General features: G+C 35.0%; 1 protein-coding gene across 1 annotated transcript in view; it reads left to right on the forward strand.

The window, feature by feature from the left end:
• LOC121980453 (nucleobase-ascorbate transporter 6-like) overlaps positions 1-18,336 on the forward strand; it is a 32,025-nt gene extending 13,689 nt beyond the window's left edge. The window contains exons 3-15 of the mRNA XM_042532488.1: positions 3,042-3,139; positions 3,955-4,131; positions 4,214-4,314; positions 4,395-4,470; positions 4,823-4,882; positions 5,028-5,215; positions 5,347-5,443; positions 5,529-5,615; positions 5,713-5,771; positions 5,885-5,976; positions 17,552-17,629; positions 17,711-17,871; positions 17,944-18,336. Of these exons, the coding sequence (XP_042388422.1) occupies positions 3,042-3,139; positions 3,955-4,131; positions 4,214-4,314; positions 4,395-4,470; positions 4,823-4,882; positions 5,028-5,215; positions 5,347-5,443; positions 5,529-5,615; positions 5,713-5,771; positions 5,885-5,976; positions 17,552-17,629; positions 17,711-17,871; positions 17,944-18,162 (1,493 nt within the window). The 3' untranslated portion in view covers positions 18,163-18,336. The remainder of the gene's footprint in view (positions 1-3,041; positions 3,140-3,954; positions 4,132-4,213; positions 4,315-4,394; positions 4,471-4,822; positions 4,883-5,027; positions 5,216-5,346; positions 5,444-5,528; positions 5,616-5,712; positions 5,772-5,884; positions 5,977-17,551; positions 17,630-17,710; positions 17,872-17,943) is intronic.
• The last annotated feature ends 8,655 nt before the right edge of the window (positions 18,337-26,991 follow it).

The raw sequence follows: 26,991 nt of genomic DNA on the forward strand, positions 1-26,991 counted from the left end.
GCTTCCACGATATACTGAGATTTCCCTTGCCTAGCCATGATTAGGACTTCCCATGATCAAGCTCTATTAAACATACTTAAACATATTTGTCGGACATTAAAACCTTGGAGGTCGATTGCACCAACAGGACCAAGTAAATGACATTCGCCTACTTTATCACACAATAGGTGATCTATAATTTTGACTATATAATGCCTCAAAAGGAGTCATTTGAATAGAAAAATGAAAATTATTGTCATATGCAAACTCTACCAAATGTAAGTGGTTCTCCAACCTTGCAAGAGATCCTCTAATATCTGATTAACCATTCATTTGGGGGTGGAAACCTGAAATATAACTGCATGCCCAAAATCTTTTGTAAGTTTTGCTAAAATTTAAACGTGAAGCGAGGGTCCTAATTGGAATGATACTAAATGGAATTCCATGTACTCTCACAATCTCTGGGTTATAAAGCTTAGCTAAGCGGCTCAGTAAAATGTGTGCTGATTTAGTTAATTGGTTTACAACTATCCGAATCGCATTATGATGCTTCTTGGATCTCAGTAGTCCAATAACAAAATCCATGGTGATGTGTTCTCATTTCCACTCAGGGATACAAATCTTTTGTATGAGTCTTGTAGGCCTATGGTGTTTTTTCTTAATTTGTGGATAGACTAAACGAGGCACAAACTATACCATATTTCTTTTCATATTTTGCCACCAGTAGTCTTTCTTAAGGTCACTATACATTCTTGTCGTGCTGAGATGTACTACAAATCAGGATCAATGAGCTTCTTGTAGGAGTTGTTCCTTAAGCACATGTGATTCCGGCGAACCATGTCTCAACTCTGCAACAATGGACTGGAGATACCCATCCTATAGATGACACTCCTTAATCTGATCAACAAGTGGGGATTTTGCCATGAGAATGATTAAGATGTCTTTTTGTGTATGGCTTACCTCAACTAAATCTAACTGCGGAATTTCATGGATCAAGTCTGTGACTTGTACTCTGTAATGGGCTAATACTCCTCTAGAATTTTAGCTTAATGCATCTACTACAATATGTCTTGCCAAGATGGTAATTTATAGTGTGGTCATAATCTTTAAGAATTCCATCCATCTTCTATGATGTAGATTTAACTCCTTACTTCAGATTCTTATGATCAATGAAATTTTAAATGTAACAACATACAGATAATGACTTCATATTTTAAGAGAAAAAAACAATAGTTGCTAGCTCCAAGTCATGTACTGGATAGTTCCGCTCGTGGTCTTTCAACTATCTGGAGGCATCCACTTGATCACATTGCATTGAAACTGCCCTTAACCCTTGGTTTGACACATTTGTGTAGAGAACAAATCTGTCTTCGCTTGCAGGAGTTATTAGGATGGGAATAGTAACTAGTCTATGCTTGAGCTCTTAAAAACTATCTTCACATGCTTTATTAGTATCATGGGATGGTCTTGCACATATTTGAGACGATTTCTATTAGAATGCATTCAGTTTATTTTTCTTTTATGTTTATTGCATCGGCTGTTACTTTATGTGTTTTGGTATTTTATTACCTGACATATTTATTTGTCGTCGGACTAAGTCTAGGTTTTGTCAGTCATGTTATGTTATGAGTATAACAGAGTCATTATTTTGAATTGAACATTGTGTTAACAATTTTCTATATTATTAAATAAATTATTAAGTATTCATGTTTGTTTTAGCCTAGTGCATCCTTAGGAGTAATACTTGTGGTTTTTGATGCCGTGATGGATTAGCTATCCCTTATATAAGGATAGAAGCCTTTCCGATGTGGTAGGGGCTTTCATCTGCCAAGCATTTAGTCACTGTTGATCATTACAAGATGTGAATTTGGTTAAAAATCTAGGACACATTCCCGAAATTAGCCTGAGAATAAATTAATTAAGCCTTTCTCATTGGCACACAATCAAAGGCAACGTGAAAAGATGCTAGAATTTTGCCTCAACCAGTGTTGAGATACTAATCCAAATCTCGAATCCTATAAACATGCAGATTGGAGGCATGCAAAGCACAGTTGTCGCTTGCATTTTCTAGCACACCACGATGCATTTTTGTGCAAAAAATGTGTCAAATTGTCTTGCAAGGAAAAATAATAGTACAAAGCCGCTTGAATGTCCTAGCACACCTTAAAGAGCATGTAGTATTTCAGTGCCTGCTCTTGTTCGTGTTGTCCCAAATACTATACAAGAAAATTAACTAATTAGAGATTGCTATGCATTAAAAAGAACGTACAGTCCATTTGTTTAGCCAATCTAAATGCCTATGGAGCCAGAATAGTACTCTCAAGTATTGTGTATTTCCTTTAACTTTATTAATAATTGAATATTTATAAAAAATCTTGACTTTGACATAACTTTTGTGTCTTTTCTCTTTTATAAAAGAAAATTTTCCATTCTAAAAAGTTCTGAGGCAAGTTTGTTAGGACTTAAAATTTGAAGTGCTCTTATTTCGAAACAAAGGTCCTTATATCTTTGGAGTTGATTATTGATCAACTATAAACACTTAGGTAGGACAATATCATCTTAAAAGAAGCAAAAAGTTTTCATATCCTCACCTTGACCTTTCTCTCTCTTACTTGAAAGGGTGTGGCCAAATCCAAATGGGTGATTTGACAACTCTCTTAAGTCGGTGATCGATAGTGACAAATCCACCAAAAGTGGTATGCCTAACACCTAAAGGGGTATGTTGAAATCAAAGGGTGCGTTGAGAATTTAAAAGACAAGGTCCTTGTGGCTATACGGATTCCAACTAGCTCAAGGAGTCAACTTATTGACAAATTGGCCAATCAAAACTGAACCATGAACTAATCTTATTAATTGAGATAGAGATAGATTCCAGCACCATATCATGGTTGAGTTTTTTCTTTCTGAAGATTACAATTTACCATAAATAGTTTTTGTATTCCTTTAAAAAAATGCTTTATCGTTTCCTCATATGGAATTCTAGCAGATGATCTGTTCTCCTTTTCTTTAACACCAATCTACTGCAGAATGCTAACCAGTTCTTAGTTATGTATTTGATGCAGCTGAGGCTGTTCTTCTTGGATTCCAGCACTACCTGGTTATGCTTGGAACCACTGTTATCATCCCCACTGCGCTTGTTCCTCAAATGGGAGGAGGAAATGTGAGGACTTTGGCTCAAAAGAGTCTTTATTCAAATTAAAGAAATCTGGGTTCAAATTATAGAAATCTGGGTTCAAATTATAGTATTTGTTGAAGGTTCTGCATCTCTAATTCTGTACCTTCTTGAATTCAATTAAAAAACTGAGAATTAATGATGAATGAGTTCATATTTATATCTTGTTATATTATTACATGATTACTGAATATCCAAAGTAAATTGTTAAGATCTTGAATATACAATGTATTTAAAGTCTTGTTTATTCATATTGGTGAGTTGTAAAAGAGATAGAGATGGTTGAATCCAAATAATGAGTTTTATGTAGTACCAGTTATATTTTATTGGCCAGAAAATGATAAAATACACATTGAAAAGTTGGTGTAGCAAAGAGGAAAGTGCTAAGATGAGCATGTAGGATTACTAGAAAATATATATAAAAAAAATACTACAATCAGGTAAACTGTATTAGATGATACAGTGAGAGCAAAATAAGCTAACATGGTATGAACCTACAATAAGACAATCTGTAAATTTTATAACTAGACAAGTCGAATCTATTGGAGATGAAGCTACAAAATTTAGAGAGAGCATGAACAAACTTTATTTGATGTAACTAAAGTAACTTAAAAGATAATGATATTACTTGTGATATAATCTTGCATAAAGTTAAATGGCCAGATTAGCTTTATATGGTCAACTTAAATAGTTATGGCTCATGATTTGTATTCAAATCGAAACAATTCTCAGGGATCAATTTGCATTTAATCCTCTGTGATTTTGTACTGTAAGAGGTTTTTGCTCTCATTTTACTGTTTTAGGATGAGAAAGCAAGGGTAATCCAGACATTGTTGTTTGTGGCTGGTATTAACACACTTCTTCAAAGCTGCTTTGGAACTTGCTTGCCGGCTGTAATTGGAGGGTCATATTCATTTGTGCTTCCAACCATATCTATCATTTTGGCAAGGCGTTACAACAATATAGTGGATCCTCACGAGGTTGTTCATTAAACTATATTTAGATTGCCCTTATTATAATCATTCTTCTAGCAGTTAACACTTGAATGTTTTTCCCATGAAGAAATTCTTGCATATCATGCGTGGAACCCAAGGTGCATTAATTGTGGCATCAACGCTACAAATTGTTGTTGGTTTTAGTGGACTTTGGCGTAATATAACAAGGTTATCTTCTTATTATATTCCTCTGTTTGTTTTGGATTTTATTTGAACTTCTGAACTCTGTTCTTATTTATCATATGCAGATTTCTAAGTCCACTATCAGCAGCCCCTGTGGTAGCACTTACTGGGTTTGGACTCTATGAGCTTGGTTTTCCTGGGGTAAGGATTTTCTGTTTCTTGTTTTTGGTTGGAAATAGCAAATATTTTGTTGAAGATATTGAATATAGTCTACCAATCTGCTTTTTTATGAAGTAACTGATGCCTAGAATTCTAGTAGTCCAATACCAACCTTGATTCAGTTGAAATAGTATTTACATTGTTAGCGGTTCTGGCCATCATCCATTATTAACAGATAAAAGCAAGATAACATACATCCCTACAATAGTACATGTACAATGCTTGTACTTGTTCAGTTATTCTTTGTTGGACCATTTTATATGCATAACCAATGATGAACCGTTCCATTAAATTTCTTATCACTAAACAACTGAGAATTTTTATGGCTATGTAGGTTGCAAAGTGTGTTGAAGTAGGGCTCCCAGTCATCATTGTTTTAGTGATATTTTCACAGGTAAGTAATCTAGTCATAAAGAGTAAACGATTAATGCACATGATACCCAGATATCCATTTCAATTATTTTCACAAATTTGTTCATTTATAATGTTTTTTTACTAGTTACAGAGACATTATTGCTTATTATTTTCTATATCCTCAGTATGTCCCTCAAGCATTGCATCATAGGAAGCTGCCTGTATTTGAGAGATTCGCTGTGATATTTTCAATTTTAATTGTGTGGTTCTATGCCTACCTTCTCACAATTGGTGGGGCATATAGGCATGACCCACCAAAGACACAAGTGCATTGCCGCACTGATCGTTCTGGTCTTGTTGGTGGTGCTCCCTGGTGAGCTTCATTACTTTTGTCTATTGGTTGTCATACCAAATTCTTGTACCAATTGAATGATGGCATACCATACTGCCAATGAGGAAGAACAGTGTCCTTGTTTGTATAATTATTTTTTTTCCAACTCTTAGGATAAGAGTTCCATATCCTTTCCAATGGGGAGCTCCAAGTTTTAATGCCGGTGAAGCTTTTGCAATGATGGCAGCATCTTTGGTTGTCCTTGTAGAGGTTGGAACGTGGTTCTTTTGGCTTGGAATATTTCTTAACATGGACTTTCTTGTTGTTTTATTCTAACACATCCATCAATACACAGTCTACTGGTACTTTCATGGCTGTAGCAAGGTATGCAAGTGCAACCCCTGTGCCTCCTTCAGTTCTCAGTCGAGGTATTGGTTGGCAGGTGAGATTTAATCTGTTTCCTTGAACAAATTCTTGAACCTTTTCTTCCCAAATTGTTTAAGTTTCTGAAAATCTCAATTGCAAAATTAATGTTTTAGGGTATTGGTATCTTGTTGGATGGATTGTTTGGAACAGCAAATGGTTCAACAGTGTCAGTGTAAGAACTATTTCTCATAAGTCATGCTTTCATAAGGATTGAAAAAGTTGATGTTTTTTTGGTCTTGAGAGAAACATCATGTTTGAAAGTTCTTAACTACAACGATTCCACAGTGAAAATGCTGGTTTGCTGGCCTTGACAAATATTGGCAGTCGCAGAGTTGTGCAAATATCTGCTGGATTTATGATCTTCTTTTCCATCCTTGGTAAGCTGAATATTAAGAAGTTTTTGGTTTGAATAATATGCATACTTGGAAATCATACTAACTTTTGTTGCTTGTATACATTTTCACATTATAATATATTAGTTACCATATTATATATATATATATATATATATATATATATTAGTTAACATATTATCGGTATATATTAGTTAATATATCTGCCAATTAGGCTAATTATCAATTAGTTTAATTATAATTTCCTAGTTTGTATATAAATATGCCTCACTTTTTAATAAAGATTATCAATTTTTTTTATCTCAAATAACATGGTATCAGAGCAACTTCGAAATTAGGGATTTGAAATTAGGGTGTCTCTTCTGTCTCTTACGTACTTTCATATCTGCGATGTGTCACTACCTCACCGTGGTCCACGAGCACGCGCCTCCATCGGCCGACCACCACATCCTCGCCGACACTCTTTCCTCCTCTTTGTCCGCACACGAAGTCGGCTGCTGCTCGTTGCCGCACTGGTCACTGTTGCGCATTCCCTTCCTCAGTGCACAACGCACAGGGCTGTTCTTGTGTTGACCCATTGCTGCATGAGCGTCGACTCTCCTTCCACGATGCCATTGTCTCAGATTTCATCTACCGAGTAGCTACCGCATTGGACCTATCCCTGGCGGCCGCCCTTGCTACTCTCCAGATATGCGTTATCAGAAGCATCATTGGCGTCGCCCAATCTCGGCCTCCAACGATCCTTGCCGCTAGCCTGAACCTGTTGCCCTACTTTCCTCAATGCGAGCAACACTTAAGCACGCGTGAGTTTGTTTGTACTTGTTGGTTTGGATCTTCTTTCGGATTCTTCTCTTATTTGACTTCCTTTGGGATAAAGTCTTATGGTTGAAAATAAGTCTTTTATTGTGACGGATGTGGTGCATATGATGTCTAAACTCACGGACCATAAGCTAAATGATTCGAACTATTTGGATTGGAATAAGATTGCTCATTTTTATCTATGTAGTTTTGACAAAAATAGTCAATGACTCTCCTCAAGATGATTCGAAGTAGACATGACTTAGAGAGGATGTTTGCTTGTTCCTTCAGATTCAGAATTGTATTGATAGTGAGGTAATTGGTTTGATCAATCACTATGAATTTGTTAAAGAACTAATGGATTACATGGATTTTTTTTGTACACTAGAAAAGAAAATCTCTCCCGCATGTAAGAGGTTTTCAAAGTATTTTATCGTGTGAAAAAACAAGATCAGCCTATGATAAATCGGTCCTTATCTCTGCAGATGAATTCGCCAAGTTCTCAAAATATCAGGATCACTCAAGTCTTCATCTCCATCTGTCACTGCTATTGCTGATTTAGGTAAACAAATGCATATCTTTTTTCCTCATCCTCCAAATGGGTTATTGATTCTGGTGCCACAGATCATATGATAGGTAATTCTAGTCTCTTTTCTACTTTTCAGTCCAAAGCTAATACTCATACCATTACTTTAGCTGATTGGTCTCCATCTTGAGTTCGTGGGTCTGACACTATCAATCCTACCCCTTTGCTTTTGCTGTCCTTTGTTTTATATTTACTTAATTTATCCTTTAATTTGCTCTCTGTTTGTGGGTATTAAATCTTTCATTTATACTCAGTTTCACACGAAAAATTTGGGTGCTAAAGTATTTCTTGGGTGTTGAGTTACAAGAAGTAAAAAAGGTATATTTCTATCTCAGAAAATATGTCCTCGATCTATTAATTGAGACATAAAAATTGGGGGCAAAATCTTGTAGTGCTCTAATAACTCAGAACATGTACCTCACGGGAGATGGGGAACTATTTGAACATTCAGAGAGATATCGAAGGTTGGTTAGAAAGTTGAATTACCTTACTGACTCATTCAGATATGGCATATTCTGTTAGTGTTATCAGTCAGTTTATGCCATCTCCAACCATTCATCATTGGAAAATATTAGAGCAAATTTTATATTACTTGAAGGGAGCACCTGGACAGGGTATCCTATATGCAAACCATAGTCACACTCATATTGAGTATTTTTTAGATGAAGATTGGGCAGGTTTCAAAATGGATAGAAGATCTATTTCAGTTATTATTTGTCAAAGGAAATTTAGTCTCATAAAAGAGTAAGAAGTAAAATGTTGTGTCACGATCCAATGCAAAGTCAGAATATTGAACTATGACACAGTGTGTATGAGATAATATGGATATATCAACTCTTGAGTGAAGTAGGACTTAAAATTTCAGTACCAGTAAAATGGTTGTGTGATAATCAAGCTGCTCTTCATATTGCATTGAATCCTGTGTTTCATGAGCTAACTAAGCACATTGAAATTGATTGTTATTTTGTTCGTGAGAAATTTCAACAAAACTTGATGTCTACTGTGAAGGCCGGAAAACAAATAAGGAACATCTTCATAAAAGCTTTAAATGAGGTTCGGCTTGATTATCTTCGTAACAAGTAGGTATGATTAATATCTATGCTCCAACTTGAGGAAGAGTATTATACGTATATATTAGTTATCATATTATGTATATATATATTAGTTAATATATCTGTCAATTAGGCTAATTGTTAATTAGCCTAATTATAGTTTCTTAAGATAGATTCCTAGTTTGTATATAAATATCTCACTCTTCAATAAAGATTACCAATTCTTTTTATCTCAAATAACAAATAATATGCATACTTAGAAATTATACTATCTTTTGTTGCTTGTATATATTTTCACATTATAACATATTGAATGACCTAGTAGGTACCAACATCGGAAGTACCAATATATTATATATATTTGTATTAACTAGTACATTCTTTGTCCTTTCAAAATTATATAAGCTAAAAACTATAAGGTCAAATAAAGTAGAAAATTGATCTGTCATCAAAAAACTTATTTGAGTTGATATGAAAAGTGCGAATGGGGTTCATTTGTGCATTAACAATATTGCAGTAACAACAAAAGAAATGTGTGACATTCTCAACATAAAATTTTTCTTAGCCTGTAAGTTTACTGCTTTATAGCTCATTAAATGAGTTAGGGTGGCTTGCATAGCAGTATGCCAACCATAAACTCAACCAAGTATGACAACTCCAATATACCAATTCATGCTAGTCAACAACATGGTATATATGTTGACCAATTGCTGATGAATCAATTCACTTTCTGACTTTGGCATTCATGATATATACTGGTTGGCCCTGTGGGAACAAAAACCATGTGGAAGAACTGGGTACTGATGGAGATTAACAAAAGGGCTTTATATGTGTAAACACAATACTTGATCTGAAAGTACAATTGAATCATGGCAATCCTGCTTTTTATTTCCTATCCATTCACATTCTTTGTTTGTGGGTTTATCATCACAAGAATCAGATATTCACTTCTGAATTTAAAGGATGATATATTGAACAGTGAACATTGAGATGGTAAGTAGACAGACATCATATTAATGACATAATTTTCTGTCTTAAGCTTTTGTGAATGTTAATGTCTGATGTTGACATATTATTAGAGCTTCTAAAATGGGGTTGGAGCAGATTTTTTCTAAGTCTTCTGAGCTTGGAGGTCTTGAAGAGATGGAGGTCTGACCTAAATTAATGACCCAGAAGGAGATTGATACATTGCAGAAATACTCGCTTGGTCATGGTGGCATTCCACCAGAAAAACTCTCCTTATTCTTTTTCATAAGGTCCTAGTTATAGCCTTGGGATTTGTTTTGTGGTTGGAGGTTGACATGTCCTGAATTGTTGATATTAATTGCTTTGCCTTTTGTCTTAGTGTTGGCGGGACACTAGGATAGAGAACAACAATAGGAGTAGGTGTGTGGGAAGGAAGAATTTTTAGTTAAAGGTTAAGGTGGTGCCTCAAAATGGTGGTGGGATATGTAGGGGCACCTTATTACTCAAACTGAAGTGGTGCGGTTCACCTTCCTATGGACTCTTGAGTGATGTCCCTTTTCCCCTACTTTTCTCATCTTTGCAAGCCATTGGTGGTTGTAAAGGGCCTTTGCTATGGTGGGTAAAGACTTCTATCTCCCTTGTGATTATTGTTTGTTTGTGTTTTCTTCCCTGCTTGCATTGATTCGCAACCATATCCAAGATTGGTAAATTCTCTAGTTGTTGATTTTCTTTCTTATGTTGTAAGGTGTTTAGATTGCTTTTGTCATGGAATTAAATTTTGTACTATGCTAGTCGGCACAGGTTGAATTTTTTGTTGTGTCGACCGACATCGCAAGGCTACCACGACGTGACCACGCGGCGACCTATGTGGGGTCGCGGTAGCAATGCAATTTTTTATTTTTAAAAAATTTTAGGTTAAATGTTTTATTGTTTAACAGATAATTCCTTTCCCTTATTAATTTTTCCATCTTCTTAATTTTTTATTTATTTAATCTATTAACTTTTTTACTCTTTCATTCATTAATTTTTTTCCCTTTATCCATACAAAAAGGTATACAAAGAGAAAAAATAATGAATTTTTTATCTGGATGGTTATTTTTTTTCTTGTTATCTCTTCATTAGGTAAATAGAGGGAAAAAAAATAACATCTTAATCTTAAAATTATTATCCTTTTTTCCTTCTTTATTCGTCTACAAGATAAACATAGAGAGAAAAAAACTTTTAAAGAGGTAGAAATAGATTATTAAGAAAGATAAAAAAATTAAATATAATAAAGTTTTTAACTTTATAAAATATATTACATAAACTAAATTATTTTGTATATAAATTTAATTTAATTTTAAATTGATCAAAATAAATCTAAATTAAATCTTGTTTAAACCTACTTGATCCTGCCATGTTTAATTGGTGGATTTCAGTTAATTGGTGGATTTCAGTTAATTTAAGTTGACTTTACTCAATAAACATTAAACATTTCACAAGATAATAACCAAACATAAACTCAACGTTCAATATCTTAAACATAACTCATTAATAAACAGCTTTAGCGATCAAATATTAATAAAAATATTTTTAATTAATATATTTAAAAAAGTATTGAAACAATATCGGCACGGGATGATATTGTACCAAAGTCATATCATTCCGGTCATAAACCAAAAATCCGGTGTGGCTCGAAATTTTAAATCTTGCTTTTAGTCGCTCTAAATTTTCTATCTATGTCATTCCCCTTGTTTCTCTTTCTAATGGGACTAGAACCAACTGAAGTCTAGCTTGACCATGAGATTGAGGTGATGATACAACAACATTATTGGGAGTAACTCTACGTGCTCCCTTCCACCATGACCTTTTAAAAACTCATCAAGCTTAAACTGAGATATGGGGTATTAACTTCCTCTGCTTGGTATCCTAAAAAAGTGATTTATCAGCTACTCAGCATGATATTAACTTTCTATTCCTACTTCTTGTTCGTTCCATTCCTAGTCAGGCTCTCGCCATTCTTACACCTTTCATTTAGGTAAATCACTTTGAATTCTTGAAGGCATTTGATGATTTTTTTTATTAGGGCATGTTGGATCAAGATCAAGTTAACTCTTCCATGAGGTGTATAAGATCAGCTTTGGCAAGGGGGTTTATTAATATAGCCCTTTAGCCAAATAAAAGCCTCCTAATTTCCCTTCTTCTATTAAAGGTTAGAAGAGACACTTTTCTACGTTGCGTACCTGAGATCTCCAATGTTGATTAATTGATCTTACTCTCTACTGGATTCCCAACCTTCTTTGACGTTCAAGGGAATTGAAGAGGAGTAAACCAATTACCATTATAGAATTCTATCTTATTGAAAATTTGTACAAGGAAACTATAGTAAATGTAGGCTTCCGAGGTCCTATAGGCGCATCCCGCTTACCTTATAATGATTCTTAGGTTTTTGACATTGTAATATTTGTTGAATGAATTTCCCCCGCTCAAATTGACATATTTGATACCACTTGACTTCCTCTGTTTTTTTCTACTTGGTTTCCTACAAATATAGCCGAGCTTGTCAACCCCTAAGCGGGATGTTGACCTTTTGCTTTGACTTCTTATTGGTTGGCCTTCTATACTTGTTCCCCATCATAGGTCTAGCTCTTGCATTCTTATGCATGATAGTTGGGCATTTCATTCCAAACTCTTCAAGGCATTTGATGGTATTTGTTGGATCATAAAGACGCTAGAGGGGGAGGGGGCGGTGAATAGCGATCGTCAAAAATTGCGATTAATAATAAGTTACGTAGTGAAAATAAAAATAAGGAGAAGGAAAGGAGAAAGAAAAACCAAGTGCTAACATAAGTAGTTTTTACTTGGTTCAGAACTTTTGACGACTTCTACTCTAAGACTTGCACTCGTCGAGTGCTTTTGTTGGACAATCCATTTATAGTTCGAATGATTACAAAATTTAAATATAAGAACTATTAGAAAATGTTACTAACAATAGGGAAAATAAATATATCTTGATTGCCGGTTGTTGAAGGAGTGTTACAGCTTCATAGGAGCTTTTTCGGAGCAGCGCGTAGGAATGAAAGTCCTAGAAAAAGTTGTTCTGAAGCTCCTGGTAAAAGGCCTTTATATAAGTCCATTCCTGGTGTCTGGAACCCCTCTGGGCACCTAGACCATTGCTGACGTGGCGATCTCTCGTCGAAATTTAATTCGTCAAGTTTATCCACTTCCAAACGCCCAAACCCCCTCCGGGCGCCTAAATCGTTGACATGAGTTCGGCCAATCGTCGCACTCTAACTCAGCTTCGGGATGATTTTTCTAGTCCGGGTGCTTGGACCAGCCCCGTGCGCCCGGACCGCCCTAGTGCTTGGCAGGCCACCTGGGCAAAGCTAGTCCGGGTGCCCAGAACCACCCTTTTTCTAGCCATTTTTTTCTTCAAAAAAAGAGTTAGTCCAAGCAAATAAAAATATGTTTATCTTGTAAAACAAAGTTAGCACAATAAGATAGTAGTAGTAATTAGATCCTGTATCCTCGAGATTAGGATCTAGTCAAGGTCTCAACTTAGGTTTTTCAAATTGACCTAGTTGGACCGACACCTACTGTCCCCTCAACCGGGACACGTCCTCACTGAGTCACTCTCCTCTAGTGACTTATCTTCACTTACTTGTCAAACATCTGGTCCTTCAGACTTGCTTGGGCCTTCTCTGGCCTTGCTTAGTATCTGACCAAGCTGATCTATTAAGACTTGCTTGCAACACTGAGTTAACACAATTGATATAAAATGATAAAGAAAAATAGTGTTAGCATTATTAATAATTCGCTAGTCCGGTCGATTGTGTGGTTGATCGGAAACCAATCGATCACATATTATTTAGGGTTATCTCCCCCTAGGGTTGCCCAGCTTCACTCACTAGGATTTCTATTGCCTGGCTTCACTCACAAGACTTCCACCATCTAGTTTCACTCACTAGGGTCTGACTTCACACACCAGGACTTTCACTATCTAACTTCACTCACTAGGGCCCGACTTCACTCACCAGGACTTCCATTTCCTACCTTTACTTACTAGGTTCTGGCTTCACACACTAGGACTTCTCCTTGCCTAATCTCCAGTTAGGACTAGTCACTCGGTAGACTTCTCACCTGCTTATCCTTCGGTTAGGATTTACCTTTACTAGTCATCTAGTACTGGCTAGACTTCTCTCTTCTAAATATCAAGTCTTGTTTGGATCAACCCTTTGTCAAACTGACCAGACTTAGGTATATTATCAAATATCGAAACCCCAGAGGTCGATTGCACCAACAGTATTTTTTTTTTATTGAGGCATGTTAAGCGAGGATCGAGTTGATTGAGTGGCTCTTTCATGAGGTGTGCAAGACTAGTTTCGGTGAGGGGTTATCATATATCCATCGAGCTAGACAAAATCCATCTAATATCCCTTGTTCCACTAAGGGATGGTTGCCTACTTAGGGTCTTAAATTCCAACCCAATAGTCCTAGTCAATAAACTATTGGATTTTTGTTAAGATTATTATAGAGGAAGGTAGCACACTAGTTTTTAGCACTAGTTTTCCTTTCAATGGTAGAATCAAACCAAAAATTTAAAGCAAAGAAATGACAAAGCAATTTCATCATATTTTGTGGAGATGCATTAGCCATTAGGCAACACATCCTCGACTTTATCCATGCAGCAATGACATAGCATGGAGGTGTTATTTTTGTTGTAGCAAGGAAGGAGTAGATGGTTAGTGTTGGATCTCAAAGCGATAACATGCTAGGTTGTCAGTAGCAGGCTAGGTTTTATCATGTATGATGTTCTTTTGATCTCACCTTAAGCCTTTTAGATTTATTCCTAGCCATTGGATATAATTTATTAAGAAACATTGTCAACTTACTACTAATTAGTTATTTTAATTAGAAAAAGGACTAATTACGCACTTATCGGATTAAAGTTCAACTAATTTTGATTAAGAAAAATATAAAAAGTTTCTAAATCTTTTAAAATTTTATAACCTTTTTTAAAAAATATTTTAAAATTATGTTTCACTCCAAATTAATTTCTACAATATTTGCAAAATTAATTTATTAAATTTTGTATAAGTTTTGTAAAATTAATTTGAGTGAAAATAAAATTTAAATTAATTAATTCTTAATTAATTTCAAATTTGATCTCTAAAATTTATAGAACAAATTAACTATTAATTTTGTAATTAGTCTATTTTTATTTGATTATACAAATTGACACTTAATTTATCTAAATTAAATTTTGGTTAATCCACATAATTAAATTTACCAAAATAACTGATATTTAATCATTTTATTCTTTCTCAAGGTGACAAAAGGCGATCCGTTCGCCTCCAGCTCCTCTGTCAGCCCGTCCCCGGACCGACATAGAAGAGGTAAATCACGAGTGGCTACTAGCCTTGATTAGTTGAATAATGTATGTGGGAAGGCAGACACTCGACTACTAGCAGGGATTTGACCTCCAAATCTCGTGGTGGCAACACCACCATGTGATAGCCAACTGTCCATCTGGAGGGGACTATCTTGTTCTTCCTCAGGCTCTTGGACATAGTTACAGTGTACTTAAATGATTAAACTCTTTGATCCTACATATGCAAACTCTTTATTGGTTTAAGTATACAAGACTTGATTTAGAAGTTGTGGTTTCTACAAAGCCTTTTCTAGCACAACTAGTATTCAATATATTCCTCTTATCATCTTCATATTATTACATGTCATTGAGACTTAGAATATTGTTTGTCATATTATGGCACATCTAATAATTTGATACAGCTAGAAAAAAATATTAATTTGAGAATCTCAATTGAGTTCCACTATGCATAGGTTTAATCCAAGTGGTCACTTATCAAAGGAATCATATGATATAATTGATAAGTTCTGTGTTAATTACTCTCTAATCTACGTGAGATTTGCAACATACAAAACAAGCACACATGTAACCCTTTCAAGGGATCAAATAATAAATACTAGTTATCTTGTAAAATAAGTGGTAACTTCAAATCTAAAGGCCAACTGCACTTGATTGTATGAGACCCTATAGGGGTTATCACAGTGAGGCATGATCAATTCACAACATGCCTATACACATGCTTGTCTAGACATCACATGTCTATAAGTGTGAGATTGCATGCTGCTATCTAATAACAGAAATATAATATGCACCGATCTTACCTTGAAGTTGGTATTAAGGTTCTTAAAATCATTATGACCAAGGACAATATTCAACAAGATTGATACACATATTAGAATGGTCTCATATATCTCATTTCTATTACTAAAGCAATGATATTAGGATCTTTTATTACTAGTTTCATAGGCTTAACAAGATTGATAAAAAAAAAGGGAAGTCTGATGCACGAAGCTCCTGCCCATGTGGGTCCGGGGAGGTCTATTGTATGCATCCTTCACCAGCTTTGCAAGAGATTGTTTCTAATACTCAAATTTGTGACGTCTAGGTTACACGACAACAACTTTATTATTGTGTCGAGACTCCCCTTCAGCTTAACAAGATTGATAATATAAAAAATAATAATTTCATTAATAACAAAAATATAATGACATTATAGCAATTCTTTTTTATAATCTAATTGTCTCTTGAGCAATATCCTAAACAATTTCTTACTTGCACTAGAGCCAATTATTAAATGTATTCATATTGAGTGATTAAACATGACAATTATGTTTCAGTTGGGCAGTGTTTGTTAGTGGATCAACAATGTTGTCGCTAGTTGACACTCTTTCCATAGTGATGTCCCTATGTTTCATACTCTTTGATAAGTGGAATCACTGGAGCTTATGCTTGGATTTGCTAGTGAGATCGTGGTTCCTTAGTGTACGCAATGGTTTTGTCTTTGTCACAATATGCTGTAATTAGTTTAACAACTCTTGTCACATAGTTAATACCTTGTGGATTAAACTCAAACTTCCTCTAATAGTTGTTTCTACTTCTTTCAGTCTGTAGAAGCTGGGGACTTTGCTAGACTAGCAAAGAGTTGGAGCGGTTAATTTGAGAGCCAAATCATAGGTTAAATTATAGAGAACAGAGTATTTCATCCAAGATGAGTATTGGAATTAGGCATTTTCTTGATATGTTAAATAAATGAATGGACAAGAATGTATTTTAGGAAACGTGTCACAATTGAGATAGCTTCTGCTATGGGTGGATTCGCAGCGGTCGCAGCTAGGAATTATCCGGTTAGGTGTTTTCACATGCTAAGTGAGATGATAAAATGACTGGATGTTAAGTCTGATAATTTAGTAACTAAAAAACTTTTGGGTTGGATTGTGTTCTTGTATGTGTATGGAATTTTGCTAGCGAACTAGTTGGCTTGATTCATATCGGACAGTGCAGCCCATACAATTCATTGTGCATATTGAACATGACGATGCCTAGACTTAACAGTGTGTGGGGCAGTGCTACAACAGTCTTAATAGGTTGTCTGCCTACAATTTCGGTCCAAATAGCTACACAATTTGCATGCAGAAACAAATGAAGATCAACAAATTATTTAGGTTTTTTTTTCTTGTTTTCTTTATTGTGTTATAGAGTAGTTTATGGGGATCGTTTTTGTACAGAACATGGACAACACTTTTTTTAGATTATTTTTGTACCTTGTATCATATAAAGCCTGGTTTACCTTCATGGATGAGGGGAAGCAACGTTCATCATTCTGTTTTTTTTTTTTCTTGTATTGTGTTTATCATCGTCTTGCCATATTGGAGGAGGTTGTTCTTAGTTGCATGTAATATGTTGTGTGTTCACTTAGTCACTCTAGGGATAATATTTCCATCACATAGCTTAGTAGTGGGGTGACCTTGTATCGCTTTAGGGTTTGTCATGGTTGATCTACTAGGGTAGCTTGAGGCGGTCAACTAGGGCATTTACATTGTACATGTGGGCACAGTTCTTCCACATGGCTTTTGTTAGAGTAGACAACAAATGTCCATGTGCTGCAGAAGTAAAATGGTCCTAAAGAGGACCTTTGATTACAAAAGAAAAACTTAGGATATACACAACAAAGCTGCTCAAGATTCTATTCAACATATAACAATAATGATGGAATTTGATGACAAAATGCATGGGAATGCCATTAATTTGATCAGGTGAATTGGAGGGCATACTGTAGGAATATAGTTCTGTTTTTTTTCTGTCTGATCACTTCCCCTCAAATCAACTAATGTATTTTATCTGTGACAGGGAAATTTGGAGCAGTTTTTGCTTCCATTCCTGCACCAATCTTCGCAGCCCTTTACTGTGTTTTGTTTGCATATGTTGGTAGGCACAACATAAATTCTTGCACTTCTGAATTTTCTTTTTGATGATTAATAGATTATTCGTACAATAATGTATGTGCAGGTTCTGCGGGCCTCAGTTTCCTTCAGTTTTGTAATCTCAACAGCTTCCGCACCAAGTTCATCCTAGGATTCTCTGTTTTCATGGGTTTGTCCGTTCCCCAGTACTTCAATGAATACACTTCTGTTGCTGGTCATGGCCCAGTCCACACCGGGGCGAGATGGGTACGTTGGCTTCCTTGCTACTTTCATTTATATAGTTGAGCACCTAGTATACTGATGGGGATTTTTCTTTAGTTCAACGATATCGTCAATGTGATATTCTCTTCAAAACCATTTGTTGCGGGGCTTGTGGCTTATTTCTTGGACAATACCCTCCATAGGCACGACAGCAATGTGAGGAAAGACAGGGGTTACCATTGGTGGCACAAATTCCGTTCCTACAAGGGCGATACAAGAACTGACGAATTCTACAAATTGCCATTTAATCTCAATAAGTTCTTTCCATCAGTGTGAGCTCAATCCTTATGCACAGTGTGTCAACTTGTCTCTTCAGCTAATTCTTGGATCATGTATTGCATCACCTTCTTCGCTTAGTGGCCCATGAGAAACACTTAGTGTTTCTGTATCGCAAGATCTCTCTGGTTTTCATTTAAATACATGTTTAATCTGCATATTTCATAGTTGATATGGTTGTGTGTGGAACATATTCTATCTTAATTAGCTTAATCTGCTTCACTATCTACTGCTGCTGTATCGAATCAGGATTAGCCTGAGGTAGAATTCAATATTTAGACTACAATCCAACCACTATATTGTTGTAAAATAATGAATAAAAAAACGTGGTATTTCCACGTTAGAAGTCCCCTGAGAGAGAGTTCAGCAGGATCTAAATCGGTAAGGGCATGGATAGAGGTTTATAGAGGTGAGAAAATCTCGAGTTTTGACATCTAAGCATTAGGCCATTATCTCATGCATTTATCAACTGAGCCAGAATGACAATTTGTGGTGGCTTTTTAGTTCTCAATTTGATAATTTATTGCTTATGTCAATTTTATGGAATCCAGATCTTTTGGTTCGTAATTCCTGTTATCCTCTTGGTCTCTTTTGTAATTTGTATATCGGATTGTGGTTAGAATTTGGTTAAAATTGATTGTGGTCTCTCTTAGGTTCACTTTCTCACCTAGATTATAGTTTTAGGTTGACTTAGACGGCCAAAGGCCGTCGGCCGTGGACGGATAGTATGGTACTAAGCAAGGGGTGACCCACCCATAGTCGGTAGGCTTTGGCTATCTAGTTCAATCCAAAACTCTAACTTAGATGGGAAGACGAATTCAGATAAGATCGTAATTAATTTTAGTTGGATTTCGATCGTGATTCGATGTACAAATTATAAAAGGGATGAAGAAAAAATCAGGAATTGTGGACTAAGGATGTGAGCTTAATTTTATAAGACTTATTCTGCATGGATTCTTTTATCTTTTCATCTTAATTTTTTTATTACTATTTTTTGTCTTATAACAATTTAGTAATATGAAACTGGGGCAAGGTCACGATTTAGAGACGGTAAGTATTAGTTCTGTGTCTTTTCTTATGTTTTTAGCTAATTAATTACCTTGCTAATGCTTGTGATTATATCTTATATAAGTTTATTTTTTCTTTCTTTGCATGTTAGTTTGATACTAAAATTCATGAGTGATAATAAAACATTTTCCATGTCTTGAGTATGCTCATACAGCAGTAATAATATTGAGAGAGAGAGTTTAAGAAATATTCTAAACTGATTTGTTTGCTGCTGAAAAAATAAGTTAATAAAAAATCATGAATTCAGTTCTACTAGTACTATTTCATTTCTTGAAGTGGATGTGAGATGATGTGATAGAAATTTACCGTCGTACTAAAGCTTTTTCTCACAATGTGATGGATCTACATAGATTATAATGCGTTAAAGGGCGCTGAAGTTATTCCAGCAAAGTTCCTTAGGTAATTTAGTACTACGTAGATTTTTAAATTTTTTGAAAGGCATATGCTATTTGATATTAATCTTTTAGTACCTTTTCTACTATATTTCTTATTTTATCCTCCTATTTCATATGCCATCTCTCTCTCTTCTATTTCCTCTCTTCTATACATGTAACCAATTTTATTTTTCCATCCCTTTCTTCTATGTTCTCATTTTTTTTTTGTATGCATGTATAATGTATGTTTAATATATAAATCATATCAGACCCACGATATAATTAATAAACAATATATTTGAACTCTTTACAAAATTGATTTATTATTTATTTTAGTTTCTACATAGGTGTAAAATGTAATAAAGATGAATCGGTAAAAGTTTTCATGTGTAAAATGTAATAAGAATGATTCCATATCAAACTCAACATGAGCCTCATACGATTCATATTAGACCCGCGTGTGGTAGTTTAGGATATTATGGTGTTAAAGGGATTAATACATTTATGGTATCAATAGGTTAATTAGATTTAATTAACCTAATAAAATAATCTAACTAATCTAATTAATCAAACTAACTTAATTAATCTAACTATTCTAATTAAGTCAATTTGATTAATCTAAATAATTTAACTAATCTAATTTAACTCATTGAGGCAATTAATCTAATTTTCCAAATTAATCTAACTAATCTAATTAATTTAATTTATTTAATCTAATTAATTGAATTAAACTAACTAATATAATCCATATAATTACCTTAACTAACCTAATTAATCTAATTAATTCAATATAATTAATCTAATTAACCAACTTAACATAACTAATCTAATTAACGAAATTAACCTAACCAATCTAACTATTCTAATTAATTTAATTCAATTATTCTAATTAACCAAATTAAACTTATTATTTTAACCTATCTAATAATCTAATTAATTGAATTAAACTAACTAATCTAATTAATTCTATTTAATTAATATAATTACTAAATTAGCTGAATTAAATTAATTAGTTGATTTAGATTAGTTAAATTGAATAATTATATTAGTTAAATTGAACCCTAAACTTATACTCTATATCCTATACACTCTATTTCATATCATGTCTATGTTGGGTCTGATATGATTCATATCATGCTCAACGTAGAAGTTTTTGTCGATTCTTCCTTATTACATTTTAATACCTATGAGAAGCCGAAATAAATAATGGATAATATATTTGAATTACTTGCAACATTAAAAATCTACAAGAGCTGAAATTGATATAATTAGAGCTCTCTAGGTTCATTAGTATATTTCAATTAAAATCCACTTATAGACCTAGAGAATTTCGACTGCACTCATTTTAGTTTTTCTGAATTTTTGAGATTGCAAGGAGTTCAAATGTGCTATATATTGTTTATTTTGGCTTCTAGAAGATGTTAACATGTAATAAGAAAGAATTGACAAAAACTTCTATGTTGGGCATGATATGATTCCATATTAGGTCCAATGTAGGCATGATATAAAATAGAGTGTATAGGGTATAGAGTATAGGTTTAGGGTTCAATTTAACTAATCTAATTAATTCAATTTAACTAATATAAGTTAACTAATTAATTTAATTCAACTAATATAATAATTATATTAATTAAATAGAATTAATTAGATTATTTAGATTAGTTAGTTTAATCCAATTAATTAGATTAGTTAGGTTAATTTGGTTAATTAGATAGGTTAAAATAATAAGTTTAATTTGGTTAATTAGAATAATTGAATTAAAATAATTAGAATAGTTAGATTGATTAGGTTAATTAGATTAGTTATGTTAAGTTAGTTAATTAGATTAATTATATTGAATTAATTAGATTAATTAGGTTAGTTAAGATAATTATATGGATTTGATTAGATTTGTTTAATTCGATTAATTAGATTAAATAAATTAAATTAAATAGATTAGTTAGCTTAATTTGGATAATTAGATTAATTATATCAAATTAATGAGTTAAATTAGATTAGTTAGATTATTTATATTAATTAAATTGAATTAATTAGAATAGTTAGATTAATTAGGTTAGTTTGGTTTATTAGATTAGTTAGATTATTTTATAAGATTAATTAAACTGAATTAACCTCTTAATAACAGAATTCCATTAATCCCCTTAATACTTTAATATCTTAAACTACCACACGTGGGTCTGATATGAATCATATCAGACTCATGTTGGATATGATATGGAATCATATGAGGTCCAACATGGAGATTTTTTTTTTTTTTATCAATTCTTTCTTATTATATTTTAACACCTATGAGAAGTCAAAAATAAATAATGCATAGTATATTTGAACTTCTTACAACATCAGAAATCCACAGGAACTAAAATAGATGCAATCGAAGCTTTATAGGTCGAAATCCACTAATGGACTTATAGAGTTCTGATTGTATCCATTTCAGTTCCTGTAGATTTTTGATGTTGCAAAGAGTTCAAATATGCTATCCATTATTTATTTCAGTTTTTTGAAGATATTAAAATATAATAAGAAAGAATCGACAAAAAAAATCTCTACGTTGGGTATGATATGAATCATTTCAAGTCCAATGTGGGCCTGATATGATTCCATATCAGGCCCAATATGAGCCTAATATGATTCATATCAAGCTCATGCATGATGATTTTTGCTGATTCATCCTTATTATAGTTTTACACCTCTGTAGAAGTCGAAATAAATAATGGATTAGTTTTTGTCGATTTCTGAGGTTGCAAAGAATTTTAATATGCTATCTATTAATTATTTTAACTTCTCTAAATGTATTAAAATATTATCATAATCTCAACTAAACTCTAAACATCGTGGACTTAATATGATTTGGATATCAAGCCTATGTTATACATGTATGCATGCATGAAAAAAAGAGAGGAAAAAGAAGAGAGGATGGGAAAAATAAGATTGGTTGCATGCATAGGAGAGATGAAATAGAAGAGAGGGAGAAAAATGACAAATAAAAGGGAAAAGTTAGATTTGTCTAGAGGATAAAACAGGAAATGTACTTGAAAAGATGCATCCTTTGGTAAATACCAAAGTGGCATGTGCCTTTTGATAAATTTAGAAATCCACGTGCACCCTTTGATAAATTACCGAAGTTTAAAATATCGCGATAAAAAATCCTAATCTAGAAAATCTTTCGCTCTGTTTAGTTGCGAGATCGCCTCCCTTTGAAAGCCTACATAAGTGTCTTCGTGAGTCCCTCAGGCGGCATTAAGGGTTTCCAACGAAAATCCACACTGATTTGTATCTATGCAGTGAAGTTTTTGTTGGACCCCGTGGTGTTTTGATGTGATCAACCAAGTTGGTTAGGTCCTGTTGTGTGTTTCATCCTTGTGTCTGAGCGTGTAGGAGCTTAGGAGCGCAGGAAGTCGTGCGGAAGACGCAGCTAGCGAGAAGGACGACACGTGAAGGGAGCCGACGGGCTCGGTGCGTCCGAAGGACGAGAGAGTTGCGGAAGAGTACACCGGTGGGCAAGAAGAATGTGCACGGCGTTCAAGGGACGTTAAGCTGGGGAGGAAGACTGCTCGAGGAGAAGGCCGGGAATTGGGTTTGGGTGAGCTCTATTTCGATTGGCAGAAATCACTCAATCGCATGGAGCTACGGAAGTCAAAGCAAGACGAAAGGATGCTGGAAATAGAACTTAAGCCACCTCAAGCCAGACTGGAGGCGCCTCAATCTGCCTTGGAGGCACCTCAAGCTTGAAGGCGCCTTTAGACTTGATGAAGGCACCTTCAACTGGTCAAAAGTGACCGTTTGCGCTGCGGATAAAGTTTTATCCGCTGACCGAGCTGGAGGCGCCTTGAAGCTTGTTGGAGGCGCCTTAGACCCTCGGGATAGACTTTTCAGGAACTATATAAAGGCCCCTGGAGCTAGGAAATATTCAACAACTCAAGCAATCAACTGTGTAGTCTTTCCTAGCAATAGTTCTAAGCTTCCAAAGTGTAAAAGGCTTCTTCGCCTTCAGAGAAGGAGATTTTTCTAGTGCGCGCTTCTCATCGCCCTGGATTAACAACCTTCTTGGTTGTAACCAGGTTAACTCCCGGTCCTCTCTGTCCTTCTGTTTAGCTTTATTGTTTTAGTTATTTTATTTACTATTGCTTTTATTTTGAGTCGAAAACTCCGAGGAGGGTATACTTTATTTTTTTAGAAGTAATTTAACCCCCCTCTTGCCGGCCTCTGCTACACCTACAATTGGTATCAGAGCCAGACCGCCTCAGAAGGACTAACCGCCGACTGAAGCACAAGGATCAAGACGATGGCCGGAGCAAATATTCATCTTCCGATGTTCGATGGAGACTTCACGACGTGGAAACGCCGGATGGAGGTATTTTTCAAAATAGAATTTGACATTTGCTTAATTATGAAATATGACTATGCAGTTCCAAAAGATAAAGAAGAAAACACGTGGAGCAAGAAGGAGCAAGCCAACGGAAAGGCAGAATTCCACCTGCTTAGCGTGCTGCCACCACAAGAGGTAAGTCGAATCGGAAGTTACGACTCTGCGAAAGACATCTGGGAAAAATTCCTGGAGCTTCACAAAGGTACCTCGGAAGCTAAGCTAGTGAGACGCGACATCCTCCGGACCCAGTTAACGAACCTTCAGATGAACCAAGGCGAGAAGGTAGCGCAACTCCAAGCAAGGATCAAAGAGCTGATCACGCAACTAACCAATCTTGGAGAAGAAGTAACGAACCGGGACTCTATCCGGTACGCGCTCAACGCCTTCCCCAGAACTTCAGAGTGGGCCTCCTTAGTAGATGCGCACTACATCTCTAAGGACTTCGAGGTAAGTACTTTAGAAAATTTATTTTCTACATTTGAACTTCACGAATCTCGGATTGCAGAGCCCATTAAAGTGGAGAAAGCAAGTCAGAACATTGCCTTGAAGGCAAGAACAAACGATTTTGATTCCGAAGCCTCGATCGACGAATCCGAAATTGCATTAATGGTAAGACGATTTAATAAGTTTTTTAAATTTAACAAATTTAGATCATAGAAGCATGAGCGAAAAAGGAGAACGGTTCATTGCTACAACTGCAACGAAGAAGGGCACATCAAGGATGACTGCCTGAAATTAAAGAGCAAGCAGAAAGAAAAGAAAAGGTCAAGTACAAGAAGCCAGAATCCTCTAAGTACAAGAACCTGAAGGCCACTTGGTCAGATTCATCGTCTTCCGAATCAGACATCGAAGCCTTCTTGGGGTTAGCGCTAATGGCTAACCATTAGATAGAAGAAGAGTCAAGCTCAGAGATGAGCATAGATAAAGGGGGAGGAACATCAGAAGAGGAAAGCTGTAGTGAAGGGGGAGCCTCACCAAGTCAGGTAAGTAAGGTACGTAATCTAACCCCGACTCAGTCTTTTTGCTTTATTAAGTCTCTTTCTAAAGACTTATTCAAATTAGAAAAAGAAAATGCTGAATTGAAATTGAACCTAGCAAAAACATGTCCATTAGAAATGTATGATAATCTAAAATTAGAAAATAAAAAATTAAAAGTTGAAATTGAGAAATTGAAAGATAATGCATGATTAAATAAATTTCCAAAATCAAAATTAAGAATTTATGAAAAATTGAACTGGTATATAAGAAAACATCAGGGCCAACTTAAAAGAATACTTAAAGGATATATCCCCCCTAAGTTTTTGACCAACCCTGTAGGAAAGAACCTTTATTGGGTTTCAAAATCTTTGCTAGTTTAAATTTCTCTTTTAGTTAAAAACTTACAGTGAGAAAATTGAACATTGAGTTTCTTTATGGAAGATTTGTCTAAGGAAGTGGTTGTTGCTCCAATAACCAAGAAGGTCTAGTATCTCGCCACGACTTGGAAGCCGAAATATCGAAATAAAAATGTTTAATTAACTTTCTGATAAAATCATTAAAATTAGAATTAACTAATGCTTTGAAAAGTTTTTAAACATTTCCTTAGAAATTCTTTAAAAATGTCTCTTGAAAGTTTTGACATAGACATTATTTTGAAAAAAAAATTCTAAAAATTCATTTTGACTTAGAAATTATTTTGAAAATTCAAAAAATTATTTTTTTTGAGTTATTTGACTTAGAAATTATTTTGAAAAATTCTAAAAATTCATTTTGACTTAGAAATTACGTTGAAAAATTCTAAAAAATTTAGTTTTGCTTAGATATTTTTTTTAAAAAAAAATCATCTTGCTCAGAATTTTTTCTAACTTCAATTTGCTAAATATTTTTTAAATCATTTTTTTCTCTTATTATTATCCCGTTTTTGCTGTGATCAAAGGGGGAGAGAGAAGTACAAGTTTAGGGGGAGAAAATTTTTTAAAAATTAAAAATATTTTTTGAAAAATACTGGTTAACTCTTAATTTAGTAATTGCAATTTTATTTATTGCAAACTGATGCTTAACATGTTAGGTTAGTAATTCTCTTTTAAAATTACTGTTTATCTATTTTTAACCCTAACTTGAACTTGTGTTGATGTACATCAAAAAGGGGGAGATTGTTGGATCCCGTGGTATTTTGATGTGATCAACCAAGTTGGTTACATCCTGCTGTGTGTTTGATCCCTGTGTCTGAGTGTGCAGGAGCTTAGGAACGCAGGAAGTCGAGCGGAAGACGAAGCTAGCGAGAAGGACGACACGGGAAGGGAGCTGACGGGCTCGGTGCGTCCGAAGGACGAGAGAGCTGCGGAAGAGTACACCGGTGGACGAGAAGAATGTGCGCGGCGTTCGAGGGACGTTAAGCCAGGGAGGAAGACTGCTCGAGGAGAAGGCCGGGAATTGGGTTCGGGTGAGCTCTATTTCGGTTGGCCGAAATCACCCAATCGTATGGAGCTACGGAAGTCAAAGCAAGGCGAAAGGATGCTGGAAATCCACCTTGGAGGCACCTCAATCTACCTTGGAGGCGCCTCAAGCTTGAAGGCGCCTTCAGACTTGATGAAGGCGCCTTCAACTGGTCAAAAGTGACCGTTTGCGCTGCGGATAAAGTTTTATCTGCTGATCGAGCTGGAGACGCCTTGAACCTTGTTGGAGGCGCCTTAGACCCTCGGGATAGACTTTGCAGGAGCTATATAAAGGCCCCTGGAGGTAGGAAATATTCAACAACTCAAACAATCAACTGTGTAGTCTTTCCTAGCAATAGTTCTAAGCTTCCAAAATTTAAAAGGCTTCTCCGCCTTCAGAGAAGGAGATTTTTCTAGTGTGCGCTTCTCATCGCCCTGGATTAACAACCTTCTTGGTTGTAACCAAGTTAACTCCCGATCCTCTCTGTCCTTCTGTTTAGCTTTATTGTTTTAGTTATTTTATTTACTATTGTTTTTATTTTGAGTCAAAAACTCCGAGGAGGGTATACTTTATTTTTTCAGAAGCAATTCACCCCCCTCTTGCCGG

This window comes from Zingiber officinale, chromosome 5A (assembly GCF_018446385.1).
Source record: "Zingiber officinale cultivar Zhangliang chromosome 5A, Zo_v1.1, whole genome shotgun sequence".
Taxonomy (NCBI): Eukaryota; Viridiplantae; Streptophyta; class Magnoliopsida; order Zingiberales; family Zingiberaceae; genus Zingiber; species Zingiber officinale.